General features: G+C 37.8%; 1 protein-coding gene across 2 annotated transcripts in view; it reads right to left on the bottom strand.

Annotated features, from left to right (window-relative positions):
• Positions 1 to 3,289: 3,289 nt before the first annotated feature.
• Positions 3,290 to 25,764, bottom strand: part of slc4a10a (solute carrier family 4 member 10a) — a 48,867-nt gene continuing 26,392 nt past the window's right edge. For both annotated transcript variants that reach the window (XM_082156218.1, XM_082156217.1), the window contains 23 exons: positions 23,559 to 23,702; positions 23,331 to 23,469; positions 21,958 to 22,118; positions 19,336 to 19,524; positions 17,333 to 17,421; positions 16,735 to 16,892; positions 16,534 to 16,621; positions 16,273 to 16,419; positions 15,395 to 15,495; positions 15,105 to 15,279; positions 14,881 to 15,014; positions 14,022 to 14,267; positions 13,800 to 13,905; positions 12,181 to 12,342; positions 11,338 to 11,451; positions 11,078 to 11,239; positions 10,730 to 10,981; positions 10,548 to 10,616; positions 9,738 to 9,911; positions 9,528 to 9,650; positions 9,338 to 9,402; positions 8,624 to 8,734; positions 3,290 to 4,837 (listed from right to left, as the gene is read on the bottom strand). In XM_082156218.1, the coding sequence (XP_082012344.1) occupies positions 4,756 to 4,837; positions 8,624 to 8,734; positions 9,338 to 9,402; positions 9,528 to 9,650; positions 9,738 to 9,911; positions 10,548 to 10,616; positions 10,730 to 10,981; positions 11,078 to 11,239; positions 11,338 to 11,451; positions 12,181 to 12,342; positions 13,800 to 13,905; positions 14,022 to 14,267; positions 14,881 to 15,014; positions 15,105 to 15,279; positions 15,395 to 15,495; positions 16,273 to 16,419; positions 16,534 to 16,621; positions 16,735 to 16,892; positions 17,333 to 17,421; positions 19,336 to 19,524; positions 21,958 to 22,118; positions 23,331 to 23,469; positions 23,559 to 23,702 (3,191 nt within the window). In that variant the 3' untranslated portion in view covers positions 3,290 to 4,755. The remainder of the gene's footprint in view (positions 4,838 to 8,623; positions 8,735 to 9,337; positions 9,403 to 9,527; positions 9,651 to 9,737; positions 9,912 to 10,547; positions 10,617 to 10,729; positions 10,982 to 11,077; positions 11,240 to 11,337; positions 11,452 to 12,180; positions 12,343 to 13,799; positions 13,906 to 14,021; positions 14,268 to 14,880; positions 15,015 to 15,104; positions 15,280 to 15,394; positions 15,496 to 16,272; positions 16,420 to 16,533; positions 16,622 to 16,734; positions 16,893 to 17,332; positions 17,422 to 19,335; positions 19,525 to 21,957; positions 22,119 to 23,330; positions 23,470 to 23,558; positions 23,703 to 25,764) is intronic.

Below are 25,764 nucleotides of genomic sequence, written 5' to 3' on the forward strand. Positions count from 1 at the left end.
CATATTCAGAGATGCATAAAATAAAAGAATTATTATTAGTACTAGGCTACTACTACATGCAGCCTGTCAAACAGCATTTATTGTAAAATGTTAAAAAAAATCTAATCTAATATAACTCTACACTATATTATATTACATTAATAACTGTTTATATTTAACTTATTTATATATTAATAGAACACATTATTCATAAATGCATAAAATAAAATGTATTATTATTACTACTAGCCTACTACATGCAGCCTGTCTAACAGCATCTTTTGTAAAATAAAAAAAATAAAAAACGAATATAATTCTACATTATATTAGGCTATATTATATTATTGAGGTATAAATTGAATACATTCATAACTGAGTAAAGCAATATGTAGTATGTAATTATCATACTGAACAATGTAATTGATTTCCATTCATTTTTAAATAGTATTTCTGTTGCATTGGGCAGGTGATTAATTGTAAATATGTAAATATTTGACTTCTTATTTTAAAACATAATTAAATATATGGAATGTCATAAATTCCATTTATCAAACCATATCTAAACATCATAAATAACATTCTGTACAACTGTTAAATTCCCCATTCATTTCCCCATTTTTATTTTTCATTTATTGACTTACATTTTGTGGAGGAGCTGCATCCACACATGGCTGGGCTGGGCTCTTTTCCACATTTTGATGTGAGCTGAAGGGCTGTTATCATCTTACTTGACATTGCCCATGGGAGCCAGATCCTCTCCTTGGAAACGCTCAGTGATGGGACGCCATCTGTGCTCGTGCCATAACATTATTATTATTACAAACTTATTGTGCATGTTTCACTCAAAATATTTGGTATATATTTATTTATACCAAAATAATGACATAAAACAAGACTGTTGGAAATGGAAAGGCTAGCTAAAGTAAATGTTGCATAGAGGAAATGTAATAGCATTATTTAGACAGAGCATAATAAATATTGAACTACTGCTGTTTGACCGACAGGTGGCGCTGCAGGTCCTGTAACAAACCACAGCAATGCATGAAACCTGAACTGCGGCGCCTCCAGCTGGACACACGTATGACTGTGACATTCATGTAGCAAACACGCAATATTGTACAAAAATTATTTTTGAGCAATCAATAGGCTATCGCTGTGGCCGATCGACTCAAAATACTGCATAAGACAAATAAGGCCTAATCCTGGCTTATTCTAAGCCCTGTCAGTGAAACCATTGAGTTCAGCCAGATCATATTTAGATATCAATCTACACACTGAATGCTCTTTTGCAGCGTTATGAATTTATACCATACCAATTGGAGTCCCGAGAAATAAGCCATGTTGAGACGAGGAAGATGAACAGGAAGCTATTTCTATTGCTGTCCGGTTTTGTAAACATAATGAATAAAAATATTTTTAAAAACCACTCCATCCTCTCTGCTGATCTAACCCACAGAAAAGAGCTGCATTGCATTTTAGATCTCTTAGCAGTCAATTTATATAAATGTATAGCCTACTTTAAAAGGACGCGTTAACTTGTTTGAGATGTTTATAAACCGATAAAAGAAAGGAGGGAAACGCTGCTCAGCCGTATGACGTCCATTTGTAGGCCATCTAAGATTCCCTCGAGATTTAAATTTTATGAGTAAAATAAAGCCTGTGATTAAGCATTACTATAGCTTTGTTCTCACGATCATACCTTAAATGTGAATTTTGAAGCCACCGTTTTTAATAAAATGTTTGTATCACTGTGTCAGGCAGGTAGGCTAAACTTGATCGCTAGCAACTTTGCTACTTCATTCATTCAAGCATACATTTCACGATTGAGATGTGATTGTGTGTAATGTTGTAAAACAAAACGTTAAAGTATTTTCACAAACTAACACAGAAACTCGAAACTAACCTTTTTAAAAGGAAACCACCAGAGCTTTAAAAAAATGAAATATCTTTCAGGTTTTAGAACTACAATGAACAGCTTTTTTGAACATAGGCCTATTAGCCTACACTCCCCAAAGGCAAAATACAACATAAATTGAATTACTCTGACCTTTTAGTGTTTAACTTGTTTGAATGCACCTGAGTGCTTCAGTTTTCCTTAAACCCACTGTAAACCTTTATCTTTGTGAGCTTTGGTTAGAAGTGGCTAAAGCAACTGCCAGCCTGCATGAATTTTTGCTCTGTCCTTTTAATATAATAATTTTTTTCTTTTTCTTTTTTGACAGAAACTTTCCTCAACAAGCCTTTATCTGACCGAATTCTCTTGTGCTGTCAATTACTTACAAATCTTATGATAGTTTGATAATCTCCATTCAGGTTTCATACAATATTAGTTTTTTTATATATATTTCTACACCCTTGCCTCATTAGTAGCCTATGCAGTTCTATGAATATGCAAATTATCCCACCTCCACTCACTCACACCAGCTCAGAGATCCACTGGTTGATGATCACACGTTGACGTGATTGGTTGCAAGGTAGTTTGTGACGTCAGAAACACCAGCAATGGTGTTGACTTATGAATTTGCACATGGTTTGTCTTAAAGCATATTAAAAACACCACATCTAACATCAGCTAACTTGCTGTTTCTAGCCTCTCTGAAAATCACCTACCCTACCTTAATACGTGTGTTCGACTTCATGTGTAGCGATTCGAAAGCAACGTATAAGCACTAAGCTTCCAAGCATGTTTTTTCATGTTGCTAGCAAGTTTATCATGTCTTAACATGTGTCTAGCATTATTTTGCTATTATGTTCATGGATTAGCATGTTTCTAGCATTAATTAGCATGTTACTAGCATGTCTTGCCAATTGCTATGTTTTAGCACATTGTTAGTATGTTTTAACATATTGCTAGCATATTTTAGCACATTGCTAACATGTTTTAACATGCTGCTAGCATGAATGAGCACGTTGTTACAGACATCCCACCTCTCCCGGAAGTTCCAGGAGTCTCCCGCTTATTGATAAGCTCCCTGATGCCGCAATTTATTTTTGCTAACATGTACTAAGCTATTTGCTAGGCTTTGCTAGTGGTAGATATGGTAAATGAAGCTAAAATACTCTATTAGAGTTATTACATAAAAGTTTTGACCACCTCAATGTAAGTCTATGATTGTCCATTTAACGAAAACCATAAATCCAATCTGAAAAGATATACTGTAGCAACCTGAGTTGTAGCTTTAAAGCTCTAGGAGGATATACTGACAAAATTGTGTCTTAGAAGAAGCAGCTTAAATATAGAATTTCAGTATGTTATCTTTGTCGTGTCAACATAAATACAAACCAGTACAAAAACACACTTTAGTGTCAGTTTATTTGCAGTTACATTTATTCTGGTGAAAATTTCTCACAGTTGTAACGATATATGTTCATTTGAATGAATAATTTAACAAACAACAGTGGCTGTTTTCAGGAAGAAATGCTTATTTTACAGTGGAATCAACAGATGTGCATGACAGATGTGCGTGTCGTAGTTTCATCAACCAACCTAAAAAATGGCAAAACATTGTAATAACACTGACAGTAACATGAAAACATTAATTTCCCCCCACTCTATACATATTTAAATCTATCCACACATTAAATAACTTTTGTTATTTAAAAAGATACACATTGACAAAATACAGAATCACATGTACATGTGTTGATGATTAATGTTAGATTCGTCTCTGGTTTGTACATGGTATAATGCCCCTCTTAATAAAAGGAATATTATTGCATTTCTTGTATGATTTTTGTATTATCGGCAGTAATAGTATAATTCGTTCGTTCGAGCGATGAGGTCTCTTTTCTCGGTTTGTAAATGAGTCTTGTAGAGGAGTCAGATGCCCTGTCACTCAGAAACATTGTGAAAACAACACTATACAGTTATATTATTTGCAACGTTTTAACAAAATATATGTTTAATATTATTTGCATGGTTGAGTGCTACACAAAATGAGAAAGCTTCGTAATAACAGTTTTCAAAAATAAAATAAAAAACAGTCAGAACAACCAGTGAATTTATGAATATGGATGTGTTTCATATCAAGAAGTTCAAGAGAAAATGTTAAAACGAGCACAGAGCACTCGGACTGTACGTTTGTGTTTTTAGGGAAATATTACAATAAAATTCACAAAATGGGAAAACTTCATAAAAGTACTTAAAAAAATATTGGTCACTGTTCGTAAGTAGCAAATGTTAACATCAAGTATCTCATTTAGTGGTGTGGAGAACATTTTGACGTAATCGCACAGACATTGAAAAAGCTGACAGAACTGCATTTGCATCTTCCGTCAGAAATTGCTTCTTCCTGTTATGATATTTGAACTATGCCCACAAATGAATATTTATCATTTATGCATAATAAAAAAAGAATGAATTTTATACAACAAACATATTCAGGCTATAAGACAAGGATTTCAATAGGAACTACAGTCAAAAAAATATAAAACATACAAAATACACTCTACCTGGTTGAAAACAAAAGTAACCTATTATAGTTTTTACATTTCTATAGATGAAACTACAATTGGACCGTTAAAGACAACCCAACAATCCTCCTTGTGGGCGGCATCTCCACACACACCCACACACCCACACACCCACACACACACACACACACACACACACACACACCCCCACACACACACACACACACACACACACACACACATAAAAAATATGTAAATATAACAAGGTGCCTTAGCACATACTGGCACACACAGACCTACAGAACAGAAGCATATCGTGGTGCTTGTAGTGTGGCACGATACTGTGTTTTGAAATACAAGAACTCACAAACTCGTCTCTCTATCCAAATCTGTCTCCTTCTCTTCATCACCTCGCTTATGTCCAGTGGCACCCACAACTTTTGAGCTGAAGAATAATAGAGAAAGATTTACATCACCATGAGAAAAAAAAAAAGTATAGTCGAAAAGCTGACGAGAAACAGTGAGTCACGAGTTTGTTCTTGGAGTAAAAGAATACGTACAGTTCCCTTTCGAAGTGGAAGTCAACACTGAATCTTGGATTGACGCTACAGGGAACGCAATCAGTGTGACCGGTGTCTGAAACACGTGTGTGTACACCAAGCGCCAACCTTCTGGTCTCTCTCTCTTGAATCCAACACGGAAGTGACTTAAACTGCAATTCATCGACTGGCCACTAGAGACAGGCTCCAAAAGAGAGTCAATCCCATAGACCCCCATGTTAATATGCTCAATTTTACAGCATAAAAAAAATGTTTACACCCTGGTAAAAAAAAAGTGGTTTTAGTCTATATAGCTAATTTTGCCCTTCATGACAACTGTGAGGAGGATTAATTTTTGTATAACTCGTTCGTTTAAATGATATTAAGCCTTAAAGTTCTGCATAATTAAGGGCGTGGCCACTTGAGTGACAGGTGGATTGCCGCTGCTGTCACTATTAGCCGTTTGTCTGCTGTCTGTTCACGCCACGTCACCTCAGCTCATCACATCACGTCATGGACTGTCGTCAGCCAATGAAATTGTCGTGTGTACACACGTGCTTCAGACACAGGTCATGCTGGTGAAGACACAGTGGCCCTGTTCCAAATGGCACCCTAAGCACTCGTGGTCTTCCTACGAGTCCGCACTTTCGTGACGTAATGTCGCTTTGACTGTCGGCAAGAAGTCTGCTGCGGAGTCCGCATCAGTACGGGCTCGGCAAAAGTGTGCATCGAGGGCGCATATCGACCGCAGAGCTCGCGAGCACCCTTCTGAGGCCTAAAATGACAAATGGGACACCCTACGGTCTCACGGACTTAACGGACACGCGCACGCGGCAGCCATTGTAAGTCCACAAGACCGAAAGTGCATATGAAGTGTGCCATTTGGGACAGGGCCAGTGACTCAATCCTCTTCTCAGGCAACAAAAGGTTTTACGGCGTTTTATGTGAGCGCCTTCCAGTGTTATTTTTGTATCATTGAGATACTATCATAGTCTTATTAATATTTTGAATTAGATTTTATGTTTATATTTTCCATTTTCATTTTAATTTCAGTAATTTTTTTGTTTTGTCAAGTTAAAAAATGTTTTGTAGTTAAATTTTTTTTATTTTTTTATTTTAGTCATTTTTTTTAGTACATCAATTTAAACTAAATTAAAATGCGAAATTTTGCACTGGAAACTAGCTGAAATTAAATAAGTTTAAATGTTTGTACAGTATATTTAAGTTTATTTTATTTTAAATAACAAAAATGTTTTTATGGTCTTAATTTTAGTTTTAGTTACAATTATAATAATAACCCTGGCTCCTTTATGATAAAAAGTTAAAGTTACATTATTATGATTCATTAGTGCTGTCAAATGATCAAAATAATTCATTATTGTACTAAATATATATATAGAATTATCTAATTATAACTTTATTATTTTTAAATATGTAGCATTTTTTTTAAGTAAATATCAATTAATATTAAACACTTCTTTTATAATTCATCTGTTGAAGCGTTTTTTGGAAAGAAAAAAAAGTACAATTATTGTGTTGATGACTCTCGTAATGGAGTGTGTGTATCTATAAACACTCTAGACTTTTTGTTGAACATCCCACATAGGTTTGATTTATAAATAAATAATATTGTATACAGAATTTACTGAGAAACATTATTGAGTTCTACCAGGGACTGAATATTCAGATTCACACAGGACAGAATGAAACAGAGGTCAAATTAAATATCAGACTTAAAAACAAAAAAAGAGCGTTAAATACATTTGGTTAACTGTATGCGTTCATTTTGACAGTCATTATTTTACATGACTATCTGATCCCAGTGAGTTGACCTATCTGAAATCATGCTTTTCCATGCATTTAACATTCTCAACATATACACACAAACATGCACACAGTGGCTAAAATGCCCAGGAAAAAAGAGCTTGAATCCCTCATGATGCCCGTGTTTTTACAAAGATGCCCATTGTAAAGCCTGGAATTATTTAATTATCATTATTACACGGCTCTGTGGAATACTTGATTCTGATTGGTCAATAGCGCCATCCAGCGGTAAGTTATTCCTCGATAATAACCGCTCAAAACAGATAACGCAGGCTCATCCGGGTTACTGAAGTCAGCAGTGCTATACGCCTACTAGGAAAGTTTTTTCTTCTTGGAACTTTTGTATTTGGTGAGGTAATAAAGTATTAAAACTCAGTCGAATCAATATGTTGTGTACAGTCATTTAATTATGCCATCCAGTATCGTGGACTCGCTCTCTCTTGTTTCATACAAACACAGCTGCTTCCATTTTGTGACTATTGTTTTGTACACTGTTGGATTATGAGATACAAACAGGTACGAATTTAAAACAGTTTAATCAGTTTAATTCCCCATATTTGGTGAAATGCTGTGTAATAAGTGATATGAATGACTGTATACCATATCTCTTAACTCCGTCTAGTTTGAACTTGCCGCTGCTCTCCGCGGAAGCTTTGCGTTTAAAGACCTAATAAAATATTTCAACTCAGATCAATATTTCGAGTCTAATTATTTACTTATGTGGCAAGTACCCGTGTAATAAGCGGGATAATGTACATCCAGCCGGTGGTTCTCTCAAAATAATCCCCTTCAGCCTGATCAAGACTAGCCTCCTCATCACCCTGTCGGGGGTTATTTTGAGAGAACCACAGGCTGGATGTACATTATCCCTTACTTAACCTCTAAAAAGGAAGACACAACGTTTTTCAAAAAAAAAGGACAAAAAGGTTTGAACATTTAGGAAACAGGAACCATCATACCCACAGCACTAGTGTATATACAGTGATCATGCACAGACGGGTTGGGTTGTGTCTTACCTTTGGAAATCAGCATCTGAGACATTAGGAGAGGGAGCTTATGAGTGACAGGGATGAAAAATTCAGTCATGATATGAGCCTGATATTCACACTTCCATTTTTAAGAGAACAGCATGTTTGAGGAGTTCACTGAACAGATATATTGCTAGATTGCAAATTCCATTTTTTTGAGGGGCTCAGACATGACCAAACTCTGCTCTGAGAATGAAAATGTTTCTTATTTGATCTTTAACAGAGTTTTTAAAGGGGTCATGAATTGAGAAATCAAATTTTCCTTAATCTTTTGACATAAGAGGTCATTGTACTATTAAAAAATCTTGTACGTTTCATCATTTAAAACTTTCTCATTCGTCCAAAAATTAAATTTTTTTCTTTTATTGAAACCAAGCTCGCAAAACAACTCGTTTTGGATTTCGTCACAGTATGGCGTAATAGTACGATGAAAGACCGCCTCTACAGAAGATCAACGCCTACTTTTTCATCATTGCCTCTTTAGCCCCGCCCACCAATTCACACGTCATGTAGTAGTAAACACGAGATAGACGCAAACACAGGATTACTCGAGCAACAAAATGATAGAGATGCCTGTGATAACCTCAAAGAACATTAAAAAAATGCAGTTCATGACCCCTTTAAAAGTAGGATTTCAGTTCAATGTTCCAAAAGGGGGAATAAAAGCGTGCCGCTACTGAATCGAGAAACTGAAAATGTCCCATGGTAACAAAAAATACTGTGTATGTATTTTCATCTATCCTAATGCAATGTTTGCAGGTTTGCGGTGAGATTAAAGTGACATGTTTGAATATTGTCATGCATGCAAGGAGATGTTCTGAGGGAATATTAAATTCAAACCTTTTTGAGCTTTGATCTTTGTTGGTGCTGTCAGAGTTGAGGCCTTTCCAGACGTTTCCAAAAGACGTCTTTGTCATTTCATCTGTAATGTTGACCGTGGATGGATCGTCCCTTAATGAATGCAAACACATTAGCATTTCTATTGACTATTTCTGTTATGTCATATTTTGAAAGAACATTTTGAAAGTTTGTCCTTCAAAAAGAGAGATTTTTTTACAGAAATGTTTGACTCCAGGCGGTTTCTACATGAAATATGTGAAATGAAATTATTTATATATTTTTGACAGTATGCTTTGTATATTCCACTGAAAGAAATGTTCCTACTGTAAAAAATAAACTGTACTGTTCAAAAGTTTTGGTTCTGTAAGATTTTTGAAAGAAGTCTCTTATGCTCACCAAGGCTGCATTTATTTGATTAAAAATACAGTAAAAACAGTAATATTGTGAAATATTATTACAATTTAAAATAAATGTTTCTATTTTCTATTTTAAAATGTAATTTATTACTTCAATGTATTTAATGCAAATGTCTCTAAGTCATTACTACAGTTTTCAGTGTCACATGATCCTTCAGAAATCATTCTTATATACTGTATCATTTATTTAAAAAAATCTTAAGGACTAGATTTACGGGTTAGATTATGTAGAAATGGTAACAACAACAGGTTACCAATTTTACAGTGTACAAACACTGTCAAAACAAATCCTACTTACTTATAATGCCCCTCTAGGGGCACTTGTACAATTCCTTCCTCCTCCATCAAGACACACTGACTCTCCTGAAAGTGAGAGAAAGAACATGTTGGTGATCTGTACTTTTAAAACATTGTCTTCAGTGATTGGTCATTGCCAGCCAATAGCGTCGTCGCAGGCTGCAACCACTAGCAGTGCGTGATGGTTGTACCTCTTGCTGTGCATCTTCCATTTTTTTCTTCTTGCTCTCTGGCATGAGGTCATCAAGCCAGCTGAGATCTCGCTTAGAGAAGAAAAAATCCAACAGCTTACGGATGAACACAAGGGCTAAGACCTGCAAGAAAACACACAGACATCATATGAGATCTTGATGATCATGCATGCAAACATACAGAAATATAAACAAACACACACGTCTTACCATCATAGGAAAGACTATGGCGGCTCTGGAGGTTTTGATGACCCAGAGAAGCACCAGGCAGCTGAGCTGGATGATGGTGAACAAGTGAACTTTTCTCAGCGGGACGTGTCTCAGGTAGATAAAATCAGGCTGGTGTTTTGTCGGCATCCCGAACAGTCTCACACGATCAAAAAACTGAACGACAAACACGAACACACCAACACGGTCAGAACCGTACAATATGACCCTGTATTTGGACACAATTTAGTCTTGTTAACTAAAACTAAAACAATAAAAAAAAAAAATTGTGTTAATTGAAATGAAGCTGAAATAAAATATACATTTTAGATGAAAAACCTAAACTTAAAAAAAGTAACAACTAACAACTAAAGTAATTTTTATTACGAAAATGTAAAATAAATACAAGTAAACAAATACACAAATAAAATAACTAAATACAAATGAAAATAAAACAAAAATTAAATTAAGTTAAATTAAGTTTTAAAAAAAACTAATACAAATGACAAAAGCACATGAAAAAATTACAAAAAAATCCTTGAAATAAAAAATGAAAATGTAAAAATAAAAGCTAATTTAAAATATGAATAAATATTATAATAGTAGATGAATAATACTAAAATAACACTGGGACTCTAATTCAGCTTTCATAATCAATATTAAAACAGCTCTCACTTTACTGTATTTTTTTTCAAAGAGCATAAAGGACTTTAAAAATAATACTTAAATAACACTGGGGCACATAAGCCACACTTCTACAAATGTCAAAATGAACAACTGTTAGGCACAATATATGACTAGTGATTGCAGTACTTGTATGCCCCTGAGAGACGATGCTCCCATATAGAGGAAAACTCCGTATAACACAGGCATCGGGATATGCTGAGGACAAAAACAAAATAATAACCATTAAAAGATCAAATCCAGCAAAAGTTTTCTTATTCATTGCAAGCAAGTTTGTGACTATCATCAGTTGATCAAAGAAGATCACTGACCTTCAGTACGGAGGTCATGAATACTGAGCTGCCCATGAGGACGAATATCATGAGGCCGGTGAAGCGCTGCTCTCTGATTCCCAAGAACTTGGGCTGTTCACCGGGTGCGGAGCATTCGGACTCCAATTTCAGGCTGTTCACGTGGCTGATTGACAGCACCGTCGCAGCCACGAACCACGGGAGGCCCATGAGTGAGCACACGCCCAGCATCACACCCACCACAAACAGGTCCAGATGATACCCACAGCCTTTCTGTGGATGCACACATACACAACAAAAGACATCTCAGCAAGAGTACAAGATTCTTTGTTAACCAAAAAAGGAGTATATTGTGAAGTAGTGACAAACCTTCAGCTTGTGTTCCTTCCTGTTAATAATAACGGCTGTGATTTGTTGGTCCATGAAGATGAGGATGGTGCACAACAGAGCAGGGAGGAAGCTCACAATAGTGGTCCACCACGGGTTTGGTCCCAGAGGACTGATGAACCAGCCGCGGTCATCTCTGGTTGGCTGTAAGAGGTCATTAGTCAATTACAGATTGATATTCTGAGGAAGTGGATTTATGTGAAAATCTACAAATGAAAATGACACAGTAGTGTAATACTCACTTTAAACTCATTAGGAACCTGTAGTTTTGGAGAGGGGACCCCCAGAGCGTAGTCGGTAAGAACCATGGTCAGGATGGTGATGAAAACGGCAAAATCACTGATAACTGCCCTCACCTGTTGAGAACACAAAGAATTGGAATAAGCGCTAGAAACTGAACATGAAACTGTGAGCCTTGTCTCTGTTAGCCAGGTACAATGAGTCTAAATAAATAAATGCATAATATATATTTTATTAATTATTATATTATATTATATTATATTATATTATATTATATTATATTATATTATATTATATTATGCAACACTTTATTCTGATGGTCCACTTTAGACATTCTACTAACTATAAGTAACTGTGCAACTACATGTCAACTACCCGACATTAAAGTATTTGTAGACTGTCTGCTTAATATCTGCTAACACTTTATTCTGATGCTCCCCCAACAGACATTCTACAGACTATAAGTAACTTTGTAACTACATGTCAACTTATTCTATTAATCTGAACCGTAACACCTAACACAACAGTCTATTACAATCTACTAATACTCTAATGAGAGTTAGTTGACATGTAGTTGCCAAGTTACTTGTAGTTAGTAGAATGTCTCAAGTGGACCATCGAAATAAAGTGTGACCTTATTTTATTTATATATATACATTTTGATATTTTAAAATGTTTACATATTACATATTTTTTTCACAGATATATCCACATAAATCCACACACAGACTTCCACAGTTGTCTGTACTATTCTATACTGAAACACACACACACACACACACACACACACACACACACACACACACACACACACACACACACACACACACACACAAGCTTCTTGCCTTGGTGGGGAAGTAACGGCTTGTTTTGAACTCCTTGAGGAAAGAGGACATAACAACCGTAGAGAAGAAGAGAATGACAGACCAGAAGAGGACGTCAGGTATGTATGGACCGTGATGGCCACAGGCGTTGCCCAGAAACTCACCCCTGTTCTCCACACAGCCCTGAGACACAACGTGAGACACAATAATCACATCTGCTTCTGATGAAGAACACAGATAAACACAACATCAAGAAAAAAAAAGGATACAAGTTCATATGCAGTCATGTGTAACTTTGGAACTATCACAAGGATTTGTTTATAGTGTAGGAGATTATGTGTGTGTGTGTGTGTGTGTGTGTGTGTGTGTGTGTGTGTGTGTGTGTGTGTGTGTGTGTGTGTGTGTGTGTGTGTGTGTGTGTGTGTGTGTGTGTCTGCAGGAGCTTAAATAGAAACGGAGGGGAACTGAGGTGAAACAGCAGTGGATTTGCTTTTATTAGTCACTGAAATGTATTAACCTATATCTGAGCCAAAAATATGAGACGCAGTCGCAGACGTCCGTGGGAATGTTCGGGATGGTGTATACTACATACTGTTTTTGAAAGAAAGTAGTATGCAGTGTGTATACCATGAACTGCATGCACATTTTCTGTATGCATCGATGATACACAACTAGAGCACAGTATATATGACAATGACATTTCCTTTTTGAGAGTGATAAATGAAGTACTGTGCTGTGAATTAACACTGTCTTGACTCATTATTTGATCAGACTGGCAAAAACTGACTTTCGTTTTTAATTCGTACCATAAAATAACCATATTTAGATTTGTCCATGACAACAAAACAGTTGTGACAATTTCCAAGATGACACGCTATGGAGGTCATGTAACAATTTAGCATACTACTACTCCATTTAGAACATAGCCATATGGTGCATTCAAATCATGTTGGAAAGATCATATTTACGAGTTGAACGCACAGGAACACCACAGCAAAGTTGTAATTACAAGTGGGAAACTTTTAATTAACAACTTTCGATTACACTTTATTTTAAGGTGTCATTGTTACAGTGTAATTATATATTTATATATATAGTTATAGTTATATTAATTAACTACATGTACTTACTATAGGGTTAGGGTAGGATTGGGATTGGGTTAGTTGCATGTAACAATGCCTAATTTTCTGTTATTACTATGGTAAGTACAAGTAACATATGTAACAAGGACACTGTAAAATAAAGTGTTACCCAACCTTCTTTAAGCCTAAATTTCCGAGTTGGGGACGTGTCAGTGAGAAAATATGGTGGACATCTGTATTGATGGTAAATGAAGAAATGTTGAAATGAAGGCTATTTTTATTTTTTTCATTTACAATAAAACTAGTCGCATGTACAAAATGCAATAGTATTGTACAGTTATGATAGGACATATTACGATTCAATTTACCTTTGAAAATTGAAAAAAAAACATTAAAAAAAGCACACAAAAAAATTCTAGATTTAAATTTTAGAGTTAAAAAAATCTTGCTGAATATTTTCTGCTCCTGACTTAAACGTACCTGACGTTGTAATTATGACTTCCCAACTCGTAAACAAACTTCCCAGGAAGACTTGAATGCACCAATAGTCACACTCACCTTGACATCTAGGCCTAACCAGTCAATCTCAGATGCAGTGATGTTTTTTTCCTCCCAGTAATTCAGTGTGGCATTACTGGGTTCTGTAGGCATTGTGCACACACACCTGAAAAACACACACAAATACATCATCAAATTTCACATTGATAACTTTATCAACATGTACAGCTGAATTATAGCTGTGAACTTGAGGAAGAATGATATGTGTGTGTCAGTACTCACGAGTACTGAGTGAGCTGGTTGAGGTTGTTGTGCATGTTGAAAGGGTATGTCTCTCCCAGATGAATAAGTTTCTCCAGAGCTTCGTAGATAAAGATGATGCAGATGAGGGAAGCAAAGGCTTCCTCTGTGAATCGTGTAATGTAACACACCAGAGAGCTGGCATCTGTGGCAACCAGCAAAAGACAGAAAAAGGCCGTCCACAGACCGATACACACGCGTAAGGAGAGGTAGGACAAACCATACTCTCTGGGGAGAAAGACACAGATACAAATTAAATTGACTTGAATCAATTTATACTTTCAAAAATGCTCATTTATTGTAGGACAATAAAATTGTCCTACAATAAAAATGACTCTTATAAACTCACTTAATAATAATGGAACTTCCCAGTGTGATATTTTATTTATATCCCTTTTTTATTATTATTGTAGTCACTAATCACCCACAATCTTTGTATCTTTTTTGTAATATCATTATGAATTAATACATTTTTATTCGTGAGAAAGTACTTTGTATTAGCTCTTTTTTTAAATTGTCCCTGTAATTTAGTTGGGAAAAAATGAAACAATTAGAATTACAGACAGATGACAGAGAAGATAGACAGACAGACAGACAGACAGACAGACAGACAGACAGACAGACAGACAGACAGACAGACAGACAGACAGATAGATAGATAGATAGATAGATAGATAGATAGATAGATAGATAGATAGATAGATAGATAGATAGATAGATAGATAGATAGATAGATGTGCAAATAAACAACGCAACAATTAATTCTTAGTGAATTCCCCCATTAATCAGACATTGAAATACTTTTAAATGCTTATTGCAAATGATATCTAAGGAGCCTCACTTGCAGAATTTGAAGAGGATTTTCTCAAAGACCAAGACAGGCCCCGTGCTGCCCAGGATAGTGAGGGGCTGCCCAGCAAACAAAGAGTACGCTATACCCGTCATAGAGGCTCCAAACAGAGACTCTATCGCACTCTAAGAGAGAAATGGGAAGAATATATCATCAGTCACAGCATAATTAATCGATATACAGTACATGATATAATTTCACTTATGTGTTCTTACTATGCGTCCTTCTGTAGCTTCTCCCAGGAGACCTCCGAAGGTGATCACAGGAGACATGCAAGCGCAGTACAGGAAGAGGAAGGAGGCGAGACACTGCAAACTTATGGCATCTGTGTAATCTGACAGGTAATGAGGAGCCTTACGCTTGATGTCCAGAAATAAGCCACCAAATAACCTGTAGATATAATTAAAAGACATCCTCTGGGATCTGGTTCTGTCTCAGTCATGGGGATTGACAGAATTTATGAACACAAAAAGATATGGACAGTACATATTCACAGATTACTCACCTCCCTGTGCGCTCTAGCTCTGGTCCTCCGTGGCCTCCGTGCTCCTGATTCTCCCCCAGATCAGCTCCTCCATTGGCCAGAGGAGGAACCTTCCGCTTCTCCTGCCAGATTTAGACATAAACCAACATTACCACTGATTTCAGACTGGAGATAAGAATATGCTAAAATAAGCTAAAAACCGAAAATAACTTTGATTTAATAATCAATTAAGTAATTAAATGTATTTAATAATCAAAACTCAATTAAAAACTAAGTTTGATATTAACATTTAAATTGCACACAAGGCAGTTTTATATCAACTTTTAAAGTTTAGATTATGTTTCTACTCCAATTCTTTGTTGAAATATAAACATTTAAACAGTGGCTGTAATAAAAACTTGTTTTCATTAGTTTTATTCAAAAAATATAATGAATATGCAATATATTGCATATATTTAGTAAAATGCTTCTCTCTAGAGTTGACTAACTGCTATGGCTAACTATAGTAGCTGACTAATGAGCTTTCCTGAGGTAAATGTCTTTATGTGACATATTGTTTACAATCTGACTGAGTGATTACATGAGACATGATGATACATTTCAGTAGGTGATAACCTCTGATGTTCATTCATGTTTATTTTGTACTATAACAATTAGTAAAGATGAAAAGAATCATCGGTTCACACATACTCCATCGGTTCACATACACTGATGCTGAATTGGGATTCTTCCCAATAATTTTGGCCCTCCAAAACTTTTGGCCAAAACCGAAAAATTATTTTTTGGCTGGAATATTTTCAGTTGTCGAAATTTCAGGGCATCACTAATTCCAGTATCAGATCTGTGTTATTAGCGCATTTGTTAGCGCAATTAGCGCATGGAGTTTGAGAACTGGTTACCTGTGAGGGCACGTTTTTGGGCGGCTCTATTCTGATGGTGGGATCCCACTCGCCTGGGGGCAGCACAGTCACCTGGTCCAAAAACTCATCAATTCCTGCCACAAGGTCAGAACGATCCTTTGCTTTATAAGCCACATCATGAAACACCTGAAAAAGAGACGTTCATGTGAAATTACCACATATACATTAATAGCCAGTTGCCTATAGTATATCATCATGAAGAGAAATAAACAGTAATTAGTTATTGCCCATAACACTAACCTCGTCTGTCATGAGGGTGGCGATGGAACGGCCAATCTCATGGTACTGAGGCCCTTTCCCCATCGGCCCCAAAAGAATGAAGAGAAACCTGCACAACGACAAAGGGCTTAGGAGTGAACTCTGAGGCACACCGCTCTGAAAAATGAACTTGAATGATTGAGACATTTTATGTGTTTTTTGCACAGATCACTCTGCTCTTACCTGGTGGTGATGGGAACCTCTGCCAGGCCATTGAGCAGCACAGCGGGAGACAGACGGATGAAGGCCACCACAGGTTTCTCCAGAAACTCTAGCTCACCCACCAAAATATTGGATGCCTCAGCCCCCGGTGGGATTTTCTTCATGAAGTGGAGGTCTATCTATCAATACAGTAAAAACAGTAATATTGAGAATATTATTACAGTTTAAAATAACTATCTTCTATTTTAATGTATTTTCAAATGTAATTTATTCTTGTGATGGCAAAGCTGAATTTTCAACAGCCATTCCTCCAGTCTTTAATGTCAGATGCTTCAGAAATTATAATGTGATGATTTGGTGCTGAAGAAACAGTTCTAATGTTGAAAACAGCTGCTAAATATTTTTTGTGGAAACCATGATGGTTTTTTTTTTCAGGATAATAACAGCATTTATTTGAAATAGAAAACTTTTCTAACAATGTAAAAGTCTTTACTGTAACTATTGATGAACAATTCCTTTAAAAAAAATCTTACTGACACCAAACTTTTGAATGGAAGTGTATATTTGTATATTTAAGTTCTGGAGTAAGATTTAAAACTGTCTGAAATGTGATTCTTACTTTGCTGAAGTCAACAGCACTGTTCTCACGACTGCCATCCCCACGTCCCTCTGTAGTGGTGGGCTGAGCCTGAGGAGACACCATCTGACCTGGAAGCAGTGCAGCAAACACACAAAACAGAGGAAATATATAACAGATTAACATATAAAAACAGATTTGATTGTTTAGAAGAAAGACAGTAATGTTAAGGTCATAGAGAGATTAAGACCTATGCACACTTACCTGTTTAAAAATATTTGTAAGAAACAAATTAAGGAAGTCAGTTACAAACCTCCTAGCGTTGTCTAAATCTAAATCAAATTTAAAACCTGAATCTACAAGCAGTGAGGAAACAATTAGATGAGGTTGGATATCTAATGGTCAACTACAAATTGCGGTACTCTAAAAACTACTTCATACGTGGTTAAATGCAAATTTAAGTGGTTAAATGCTACGCTAACGCTAAGTGTATTGTTGATTAGAGAATAGATATGGAATACCTAAGGGTGTGTTCACACTTGGCAGGTTTGGTTCGATTAAAACTCTGGTGTTGCTCTGTTAGTGCTGTTCAGTTGAATAAGTTTGAACGCTCCCATTCGAACTTTGGAGCGTACCAAACAAATGGACTGAGACAAAGGATTCTCGGTCTGCTCTCAAACAAACTCTGGTGTAGTTCGAAATAAATATGAGATTAACACGGAACAAAGACTTCTAAACAAACCCAAAACAGGATGTGATGTCACAAGATGCAACCCTAAAAAGGACAGAATGCTCAACGATACCTGGTTCTTCTCGTCATTGGAGATATGTTGCCCATTACAGTTTGGTACAGGCGTCGGAACCGCCATCTCCTTACAGCAGATCTCCATTTGTATTTGTAAAGGAGGAATTCCTTCTGCTGTTTTGATTAATTTACACATTTTATAAGCTCTTTGTGACTTCTCAGTTGGTAAAAAAAATTATAATAATTGTACGCACTAACAACGAGCGCTTTAGCCCAGCACACAGCATTGTTGTGCACATAACAATTCATAAAAATGAATGTTATTCACTTTTGAATGCAAAGTGAACCAGGACTACTGTAAATGTAGCCTATCTCCTTTTTTGGGGGGTTCGGACCAAAAGAACCAAGAGAACTGAAATACAAGTATGAACACACCCTTAATAACTCTGTACTCTATCAACTATTGCGAATTACCATGATACATTTGCATATTCACCACATTGGAAAGGCCAATATTCACCCATAAACATGCAAATGAACTGACATGAGATCACCTGATTACGGTATCTATATATTCCATATCTATGCGTTAAGGTGTGGTCACATTAATTATTTTCCACAATTTCTGCAAGCCAAATCCAGTTATTTCAATAGGAATCCACATGATCAGAAATTTCGCATGAGGCAAAAGGGCAAGATGGCGATTTCTGCATGCAGATTTCGCTTTGGGTTCAAGTTGGTCAAACAAATTCACTGCATGAAAAACAGCTTGGTTTGAATGTGAATTCTGTGCGAGCGGCACCACACTATTGACAATGGACTGTTTTTGGTCGCAAAATATTGCTGAAATTTCACTAATGTGACTGCACCTTTAGAATACAAGCGTATCTATGATCATATTGCCTGATAGTGGCTCTTCTTCAGGGTCGATGGTGGGGATGACATGGTAGCCGGAAGGCTGGCTTAATCGTTTGCTGAAGGGGATGAAGCATTTTTTGGGTCGGATGAGGGGGTTGTCTGGGGCAGGGGGGGCAGAAGAGCATGTGTGGAGTTTCTGGGGAGCTGACACACACTTGGGATACCTAATGGACCAGGCTTTACATAAGAGCACCTGTCTGTTTCTCACACTGCGACTGAACCTAGACCAGAGAGAGGAGCGGGGACTGGGGAGCGAATTGGTCATGAAGATAACTGGGAAACACAGACAGACACCATTAAAAAAGAATGCATTAAGAATGCATTAAGACACATGCATAGCAAATGTAGAACAGTGCATCTGCTGGAGCGTGTGGAGCAGTACCATTCTTATCCATGGAGTGTGGTTCGGACTGCTTTCTGCCGATATCTGCGAAAGAGCGTACGATGGGAATCCGGTTAGCCAGTTTCTTCTGGTTCTGATGGTGGTGCTGTTTAAGGAGAGCATTTCGGACCTTCTTCCTCACCTCCTCTCCCAATAGACCTGACGTCTCGTGTTGGTCCAAAACCATATCTTTAAAAAATAGAAAATAAATAAAGTCATTTCTATAGAATTTACATGACCATTCAAAAGTTTGGGGTTAGTACGATTTTTTTTTTTTTTTAATGAACACTTTAGCACAGAGATGTGTGTGAGCCCCAAGCCATGTAATGGAAAGGGTTAGGGAAAGACCTGAAACAGAAGTGCATACTAATTCATATGGTATGATTCTAAGTTCACCTTAGTGATCAGGAACACTTAAGTGATAAGTCTTGCTGTTTCAATGTGCTCTAAATATGAAGTGACACACAGGACAAATTCCTATTGCCATCCATATGGGAAAGACCTGAGAATACAGTAATGATGTGTGACAAAAGGTTTTTGATGACCTGCACAAATCATGAAATGATTATAAGATAATAGTTTAATTGTTTGAATACTCATTTCCACTATCTGGGCAATAATTAAGAAGTTTAAATCAACTGGAGATTGTAACAATCTACCTGGAAGAGGATGTGTGTCTATATTGGCCCCACACGCACTGAGTGGGATGTTTGAGTCGCCAAACAAACTGTAAGGATTGAAGTTGGAGAATTGCAGATGCTAGTTGGGCCTTGGGGTCAGAAAGTCTCCAAAACTATGATTAGACCTCACCAATATATTCACAACTTGTTTGGGAATGTTGCAATAAAAAAATTATTTGGTGACATCAGACAGCAATTGCATACACCTACAGTTTGCCAGGTGTTACTGGAACTTTCAGTGAGACTGGGTTTTATGGTCAGATGAGACCAAAATAAAGCTTTTTGGAAAAACACCCAATGTGGGTTTGGCATTGACAGAAACAATCCACGTAGAAAAGCACCTCATCCCCACTGGGAAGTATGGTGGTGGATCTTTAATGCTGTCAACTGGGACGTGGTTTGATCTTCCAGCATGACAATGATCAAAAGCACAACCCAAAATAAACAACAGAATAGCTCATTGACCACAGAATGAAGGTTTTGCCATGGACACAGCAGTCCCCTGACCCATAAAAAACCTGTGGGATGAGCTAAAGAAAAAAGTCCCCAAGCATGGATCTTTTAATCTGAAGGATCTGGAGATTCAGAGGTCTCAGGAGGAATATGGAGAAATGGTTTCAGATCCCTTGCCATATGTTCATCAACCTTATCTTGGCAAAGGGAGGTCACACAAAGTATTAAATGAAGGGGTGCCAATAATTGTGGCACGAAATAGCATATTAGCTGAAAGACATGCAAAGATCTCGAAAATCCACCCTAAAAAGGATATCAACAAGCAACTGTAGCACAATATTTTCAATGTACTATCATTTGGGATGCACTAATCTAATCTTGAATATAATTTAGGATGTGCAGTATGTTAAGTGGGACACTAAATGTTAAATGGGCGTGTATACAATATTTTCAAAGTACTATCATGTGCAGTATGTTAAGTGGGACACTAAGGGCCCTATCTTGCACCCAGCACAACTGACTTTGTACAACGAGCAACGACGCATGTATCATTCCTATTTTGCACCCGACGCACAGCGGACTTTTCCCTCGACAGACGCACGTCTGTAAATTAGGGAATGAACTTGGCGGTTCAGCGAATAGAGGCGGCGTGTTCCGGCGCAAACGTTCCCTGGTGCTATTTTGCAGTTCCAGAAAACAATTCCGCCACAGACCAGGAAAAACCTAGTCTAAAGTCAGTGGCGCGTTTTCAGTGGTGCATTCAGATGCTATTTTAAGGGTGCATGCTTGGCCATAACGTAGCGTGTGCACAACGCGCATACACTTTGCTTCTCTCATCTACACACAGACGCAGCAGTTGCCATTTTTGCACACCATACATAATTACAAGGAAAAATATTCCACACGAGGGAAATCATTGTGGTGTCCATGAAGATGTGAAAAAATAGGCATAAATCTAGCTTACACATTTACCCAAATTAGTATACGCCTGTTTAACCGAAACTAATTTGGGTGGTTTTCTCCCATCCCCATACAATGTCACTTTTCTGTATTTTACGGCCCTGACGAGAACGTCGGTCTCCTCGGCTGTGAACCGCTCCTGGTGTGCACCTGGCAAATCCGCTATAATAGCAAGCCGCCATGGAACAAGCGTGCCTGCTTCTAAAGGGAATGTGAGATGATTCTCTGATTGGTTTATTTCACGTTACGCCCAAACCACACCTATGAGTAGTGTAGCTACTTCAGACCAACCCATTTTAGATTTGCGTCGGGCGCAAGAGTCATTTATCCCGCCGGTATAATAGCAACAGCACCCGAGATCCACCCACAAAGTTACTTGCGTTTCGCATTTGATACTTGCGTTTCAGATCGTTAAAATAGGGCCCTAAATGTTAAAAGCTAATCCTAATAATTAAAATGCTGATTGATTTAGATCCGTGAGGAAGGCATTTAGAAGATCAGGTTTGGGCAATGTTTTCAGACTCTGTACCTGCAATCTCCTCCAGTGAGTTGGCCCTCATGTCCAGCATGACGATGCCATTTAGGATGCAGCTCCGCAGCTCAAACAGGCTATGAAGGGAAAGAGTAGCCACGTATGGCTTACTCCACCTCTCCCCTCCATCCTCGACATCCTCCTCAAACTTCAGCCATCTAGAGACAAATAAGGGATATGAGAGAGAAGAATAGGAAGAGAGGGAGAAAAAAAAGAGAGAATGAGAATGACAATTAAATTAGTTTTCTCATTTAGCTGCAGTACCACAAACTTGTATTGCATTAGCTGTAATGGATACATGCCTAATCCTCTCCTAATCTCTTATGCCAAACCGCAAATATTGCTCTTAAGTAGGTTTGCTCTTGATTTAACACTTTTAATCGCACTCCACTGTTTGTTTCTGGCAGGTCATCACACCCTCTATGACCCATTCTTTGCACTTCTAAAATTAGAAGCAAAGTCTCCTTATTTTGTTTAAGTCTTTGTGCAGTTCAATATAAATTCAGGTTCCAGTTCAATTAGGGTTACAACCTATACTATATTTTTAACAATATAATTTTTATGGGGCGAAAATGAAAAAATATCCAGTGAGTGGAAGCTCTAAGCGAAAATGCCTTTTTGAAGCCAGAGTTCAGAGGAGAATGGCCAGACTGGTTCAAGCTGATAGAAAGACAACAGAAATTCAAATCACAACCAAGGTCTGCAGAAGATCATCTCTGAACCTTGAAGCAGATGGGCTACAGCCGCAGAAGATCCCTCCTGTCAGCTAAGAACAAGAAACTAAGACTACAATTCGCACAGGCTCACCAAAATTAGACAATAGAAGACTGGAAAAACACTGCCTAGTCTGATGAGTCTCGATTTCTGCCGCGAAATTTAGATGGTAGGGTCAGAATTTGGCGTAAACAACATGAAAACATGGACCCATCCTGCTTTGTATCAACGGTTCAGGCTGCTGGTGGTGTAATGGTGAGAGGGATATTTTCTTGCCACACTTTGGGCTCCTTAGCACTAATTGCGCATCATTTAAACGCCACAGCCTACCTGATTATTGCTGCCGACCATGTTCATCCCTTTATGACCACAGTGTACCCATTTTCTGGTGGCTACTTCCAGCAGGATAACGCTCCAAGTAACAAAGCCTCTCAAACTGGTTTCTTGTTTATGACAATGAGTTCACTATACTCAACCTCCACAGTCACCAGATCTCAGTCCAATAGAGCACATTTGGGATGTGGTGGAATGGGAAATTCCCCTCATGGATGTCCAGCCAACAAATCTGCAGCAACTGTATGTTGCTATCATATCAATATGGACCAAAATCTTAGAAGAATGTTTCAGCACCTTGTTGAATTTGTGTGGATTCGTACCTAGCCGTCTCTTTCCATTCCGCATCCTCTCCCTCTTTCAGGCAGATCTCGTCCAGCTCGGTGAAAAGAGCATGAGGAATGTGTTCCTCATCATCCTCCATTCCTAGCAGAAACTGTACACGCTGTGATGGTGTGTCCGCTAGAGAGAAACAAGAGTTTTTATATCTTATTTCTGTCCTTTTTGACATAATCAAGTTTTCATTTATCCTTCAAGAGTGTCAGTCTTACTGTATGAAGGTGATTCTCTGCCATCTTCGGTTCCAGAGTCTCTTTCCCGTGACCTCTTCCTGTGACGGTGTCCATGGTGACGATGCCGTCTGTGTGATCTCCGACCCAAAGGTACATGCACCCCAATGTAGAGGGTACGGTGACCTGCCAGGGACAAACAGAAGAATGCAGTTATCACAAAATGACCTTAACAAAATAACTACTATATAAAATCAAAGGAATCATTCACCCAAATTGAAAAATAAACTGGTCAACCCACTGGACTCCCCAGCTTTGCAGCATTACTGATATGCTAAAGGCCTCCCACACGATGACGTGATTGGTTACAGGGTAGTTTGTGACGTAAGAAACACAGGCGATTTCAAACCGTGTTTTTGAAACTGTCTCGACGGACTCAATATATGAAATGAACCGGAGAAGATTTCCATGTCAAAGAGAGTGGAGCCCCAGAGCACACCTACCTATTACTTAATAACCATGGACCAATGGTAGTTTGAAGGTTTTTACCATAGACATGTATAGAAAGGCTAGATGGCTCAAGGCGGAGTCAGCTGTGTCGTCACTTGGCGGCCATCTTAGGTCAGGAGACTGCGCTGCTGCTCCCTGCTGCTGTGGACGGAAGGTGAGTGACATACGCCAACTAAAATGCTCGTAACTTGCTGAATTCTTGACGGATTTACAAACGGTTTGGTTTATTACAAACCTTATTAACGTGGCTATGATTTGTGCTGATGCCGTTTGTGGCTATAATTTTTCACAAGTATGCAGTTAAATAGCCGCATCCCTGACGTTTATGACACACCAAGCCGTTTGAAAATCGGTTGAAAATTGAGCAAAATATAGTTATTTCAGCACTACATGCACAATAGACTTTAATGTTATAACTGGACGAGCGGTCCTGTCCTAAGATGGCCGCCGTGTGACGTCGTCGGGTCCCATTGGCTCTCAGCGCCGGTAAGCTATCTAGCCTTTCTATACATGTCTATGGTTTTTACCAACTTTTCCAGAAAGTTCGCTTTGGCAAGCTGTTTTGAACTCCTGAAACTAATTTCATTCAAATGTAAATTACGCCACACCAGTTCATCCTTCAATTTCGCTTTAAGTATATCGGGGACACTGGTTTGTAGCGCAAACAGTTGTACTATTTTACTGCACTTTGTAATTCTTCTTTTTTACCTATAGTGGCTAATGAATTGTAAGTCTCGCAAATTCACAGAAAATAACTAACTTCCATATTGCAAAATATTGTGGATAGTTTTGTGTGTGTGTGTGTCTGGGGGGGGGGGGGGCACATTTAATACGTTCATACAATTTACTTTGTCTTTAATACAATGACACTATAAAAACTAACCATTTAATTTTGGAGCTGTTAATGTTGAACTATTACTTTTAAGCTGCAGTCTGTAACTTTTTTGGGTAATTTTCTTTTCCAAAATAAATTTTTGAGCAAGTACATTACCAGCCAGTGTTCAAAACTATCTGCTTGCCTTAGCTCGATTCAAAACGGTAAGCTTGTAATAATGTTTTTAATATCAGTAGTACTGGTGGATTTCCGCAGGAAATTCAAGCATGTCTTTGTCATATTATCAGATTCAGTGATTCTGTACTTTGTGTTTCTGTTCTTGTTTACGGTCTCAGATTAAACTATAGCATTAAATCCCTCTCTCTCTCTCTCTCTCTCTCTGCAGCCCCGTCCCTCCAGCTCACTGTGTCTCTCTCAACAGAGATGAATCCTGACAGTGTTCGTCTGTGGGGAGAGAGCACGTGTGTGTGTGTGATTCCAGCCCTGGGCACAGACACAGAGAAGCAGGAGCCACAAATCAGACCTTTACGTCACAACTTAAGTGTGTGAAGCAGACAGACGGAGACCAAAAGCAGATCTGCATATAGAAACGGCTGATGGCCCATTCTGACTGTGTCTTCTGAATCACCTCATCAGTTTTTAATATAACCTGCGTCTCACTCTTCAGAGAGACACACTCTAATGAGCTTTAGTTTCATCTGCTCACTCAGTCATGCAATTTAGCATCTAAATAAGTGATAAAGACCTCCAGGGCCAACACAAACAGACGCATGTGTGCTTTTATCTCATTACCTTCACTGATATCTTCCCCCTGCAGTCTTGAGGTATGTGTGTGCCCATGTGGTAGTTCATACAAAGCTGAGTCACTTTCTCTTAAATCAGTGAAACATCCTCTAAACAACA

This window comes from Leuciscus leuciscus, assembly GCF_965113295.1.
Source record: "Leuciscus leuciscus genome assembly, chromosome: 23".
NCBI lineage: Eukaryota > Metazoa > Chordata > Actinopteri > Cypriniformes > Leuciscidae > Leuciscus > Leuciscus leuciscus.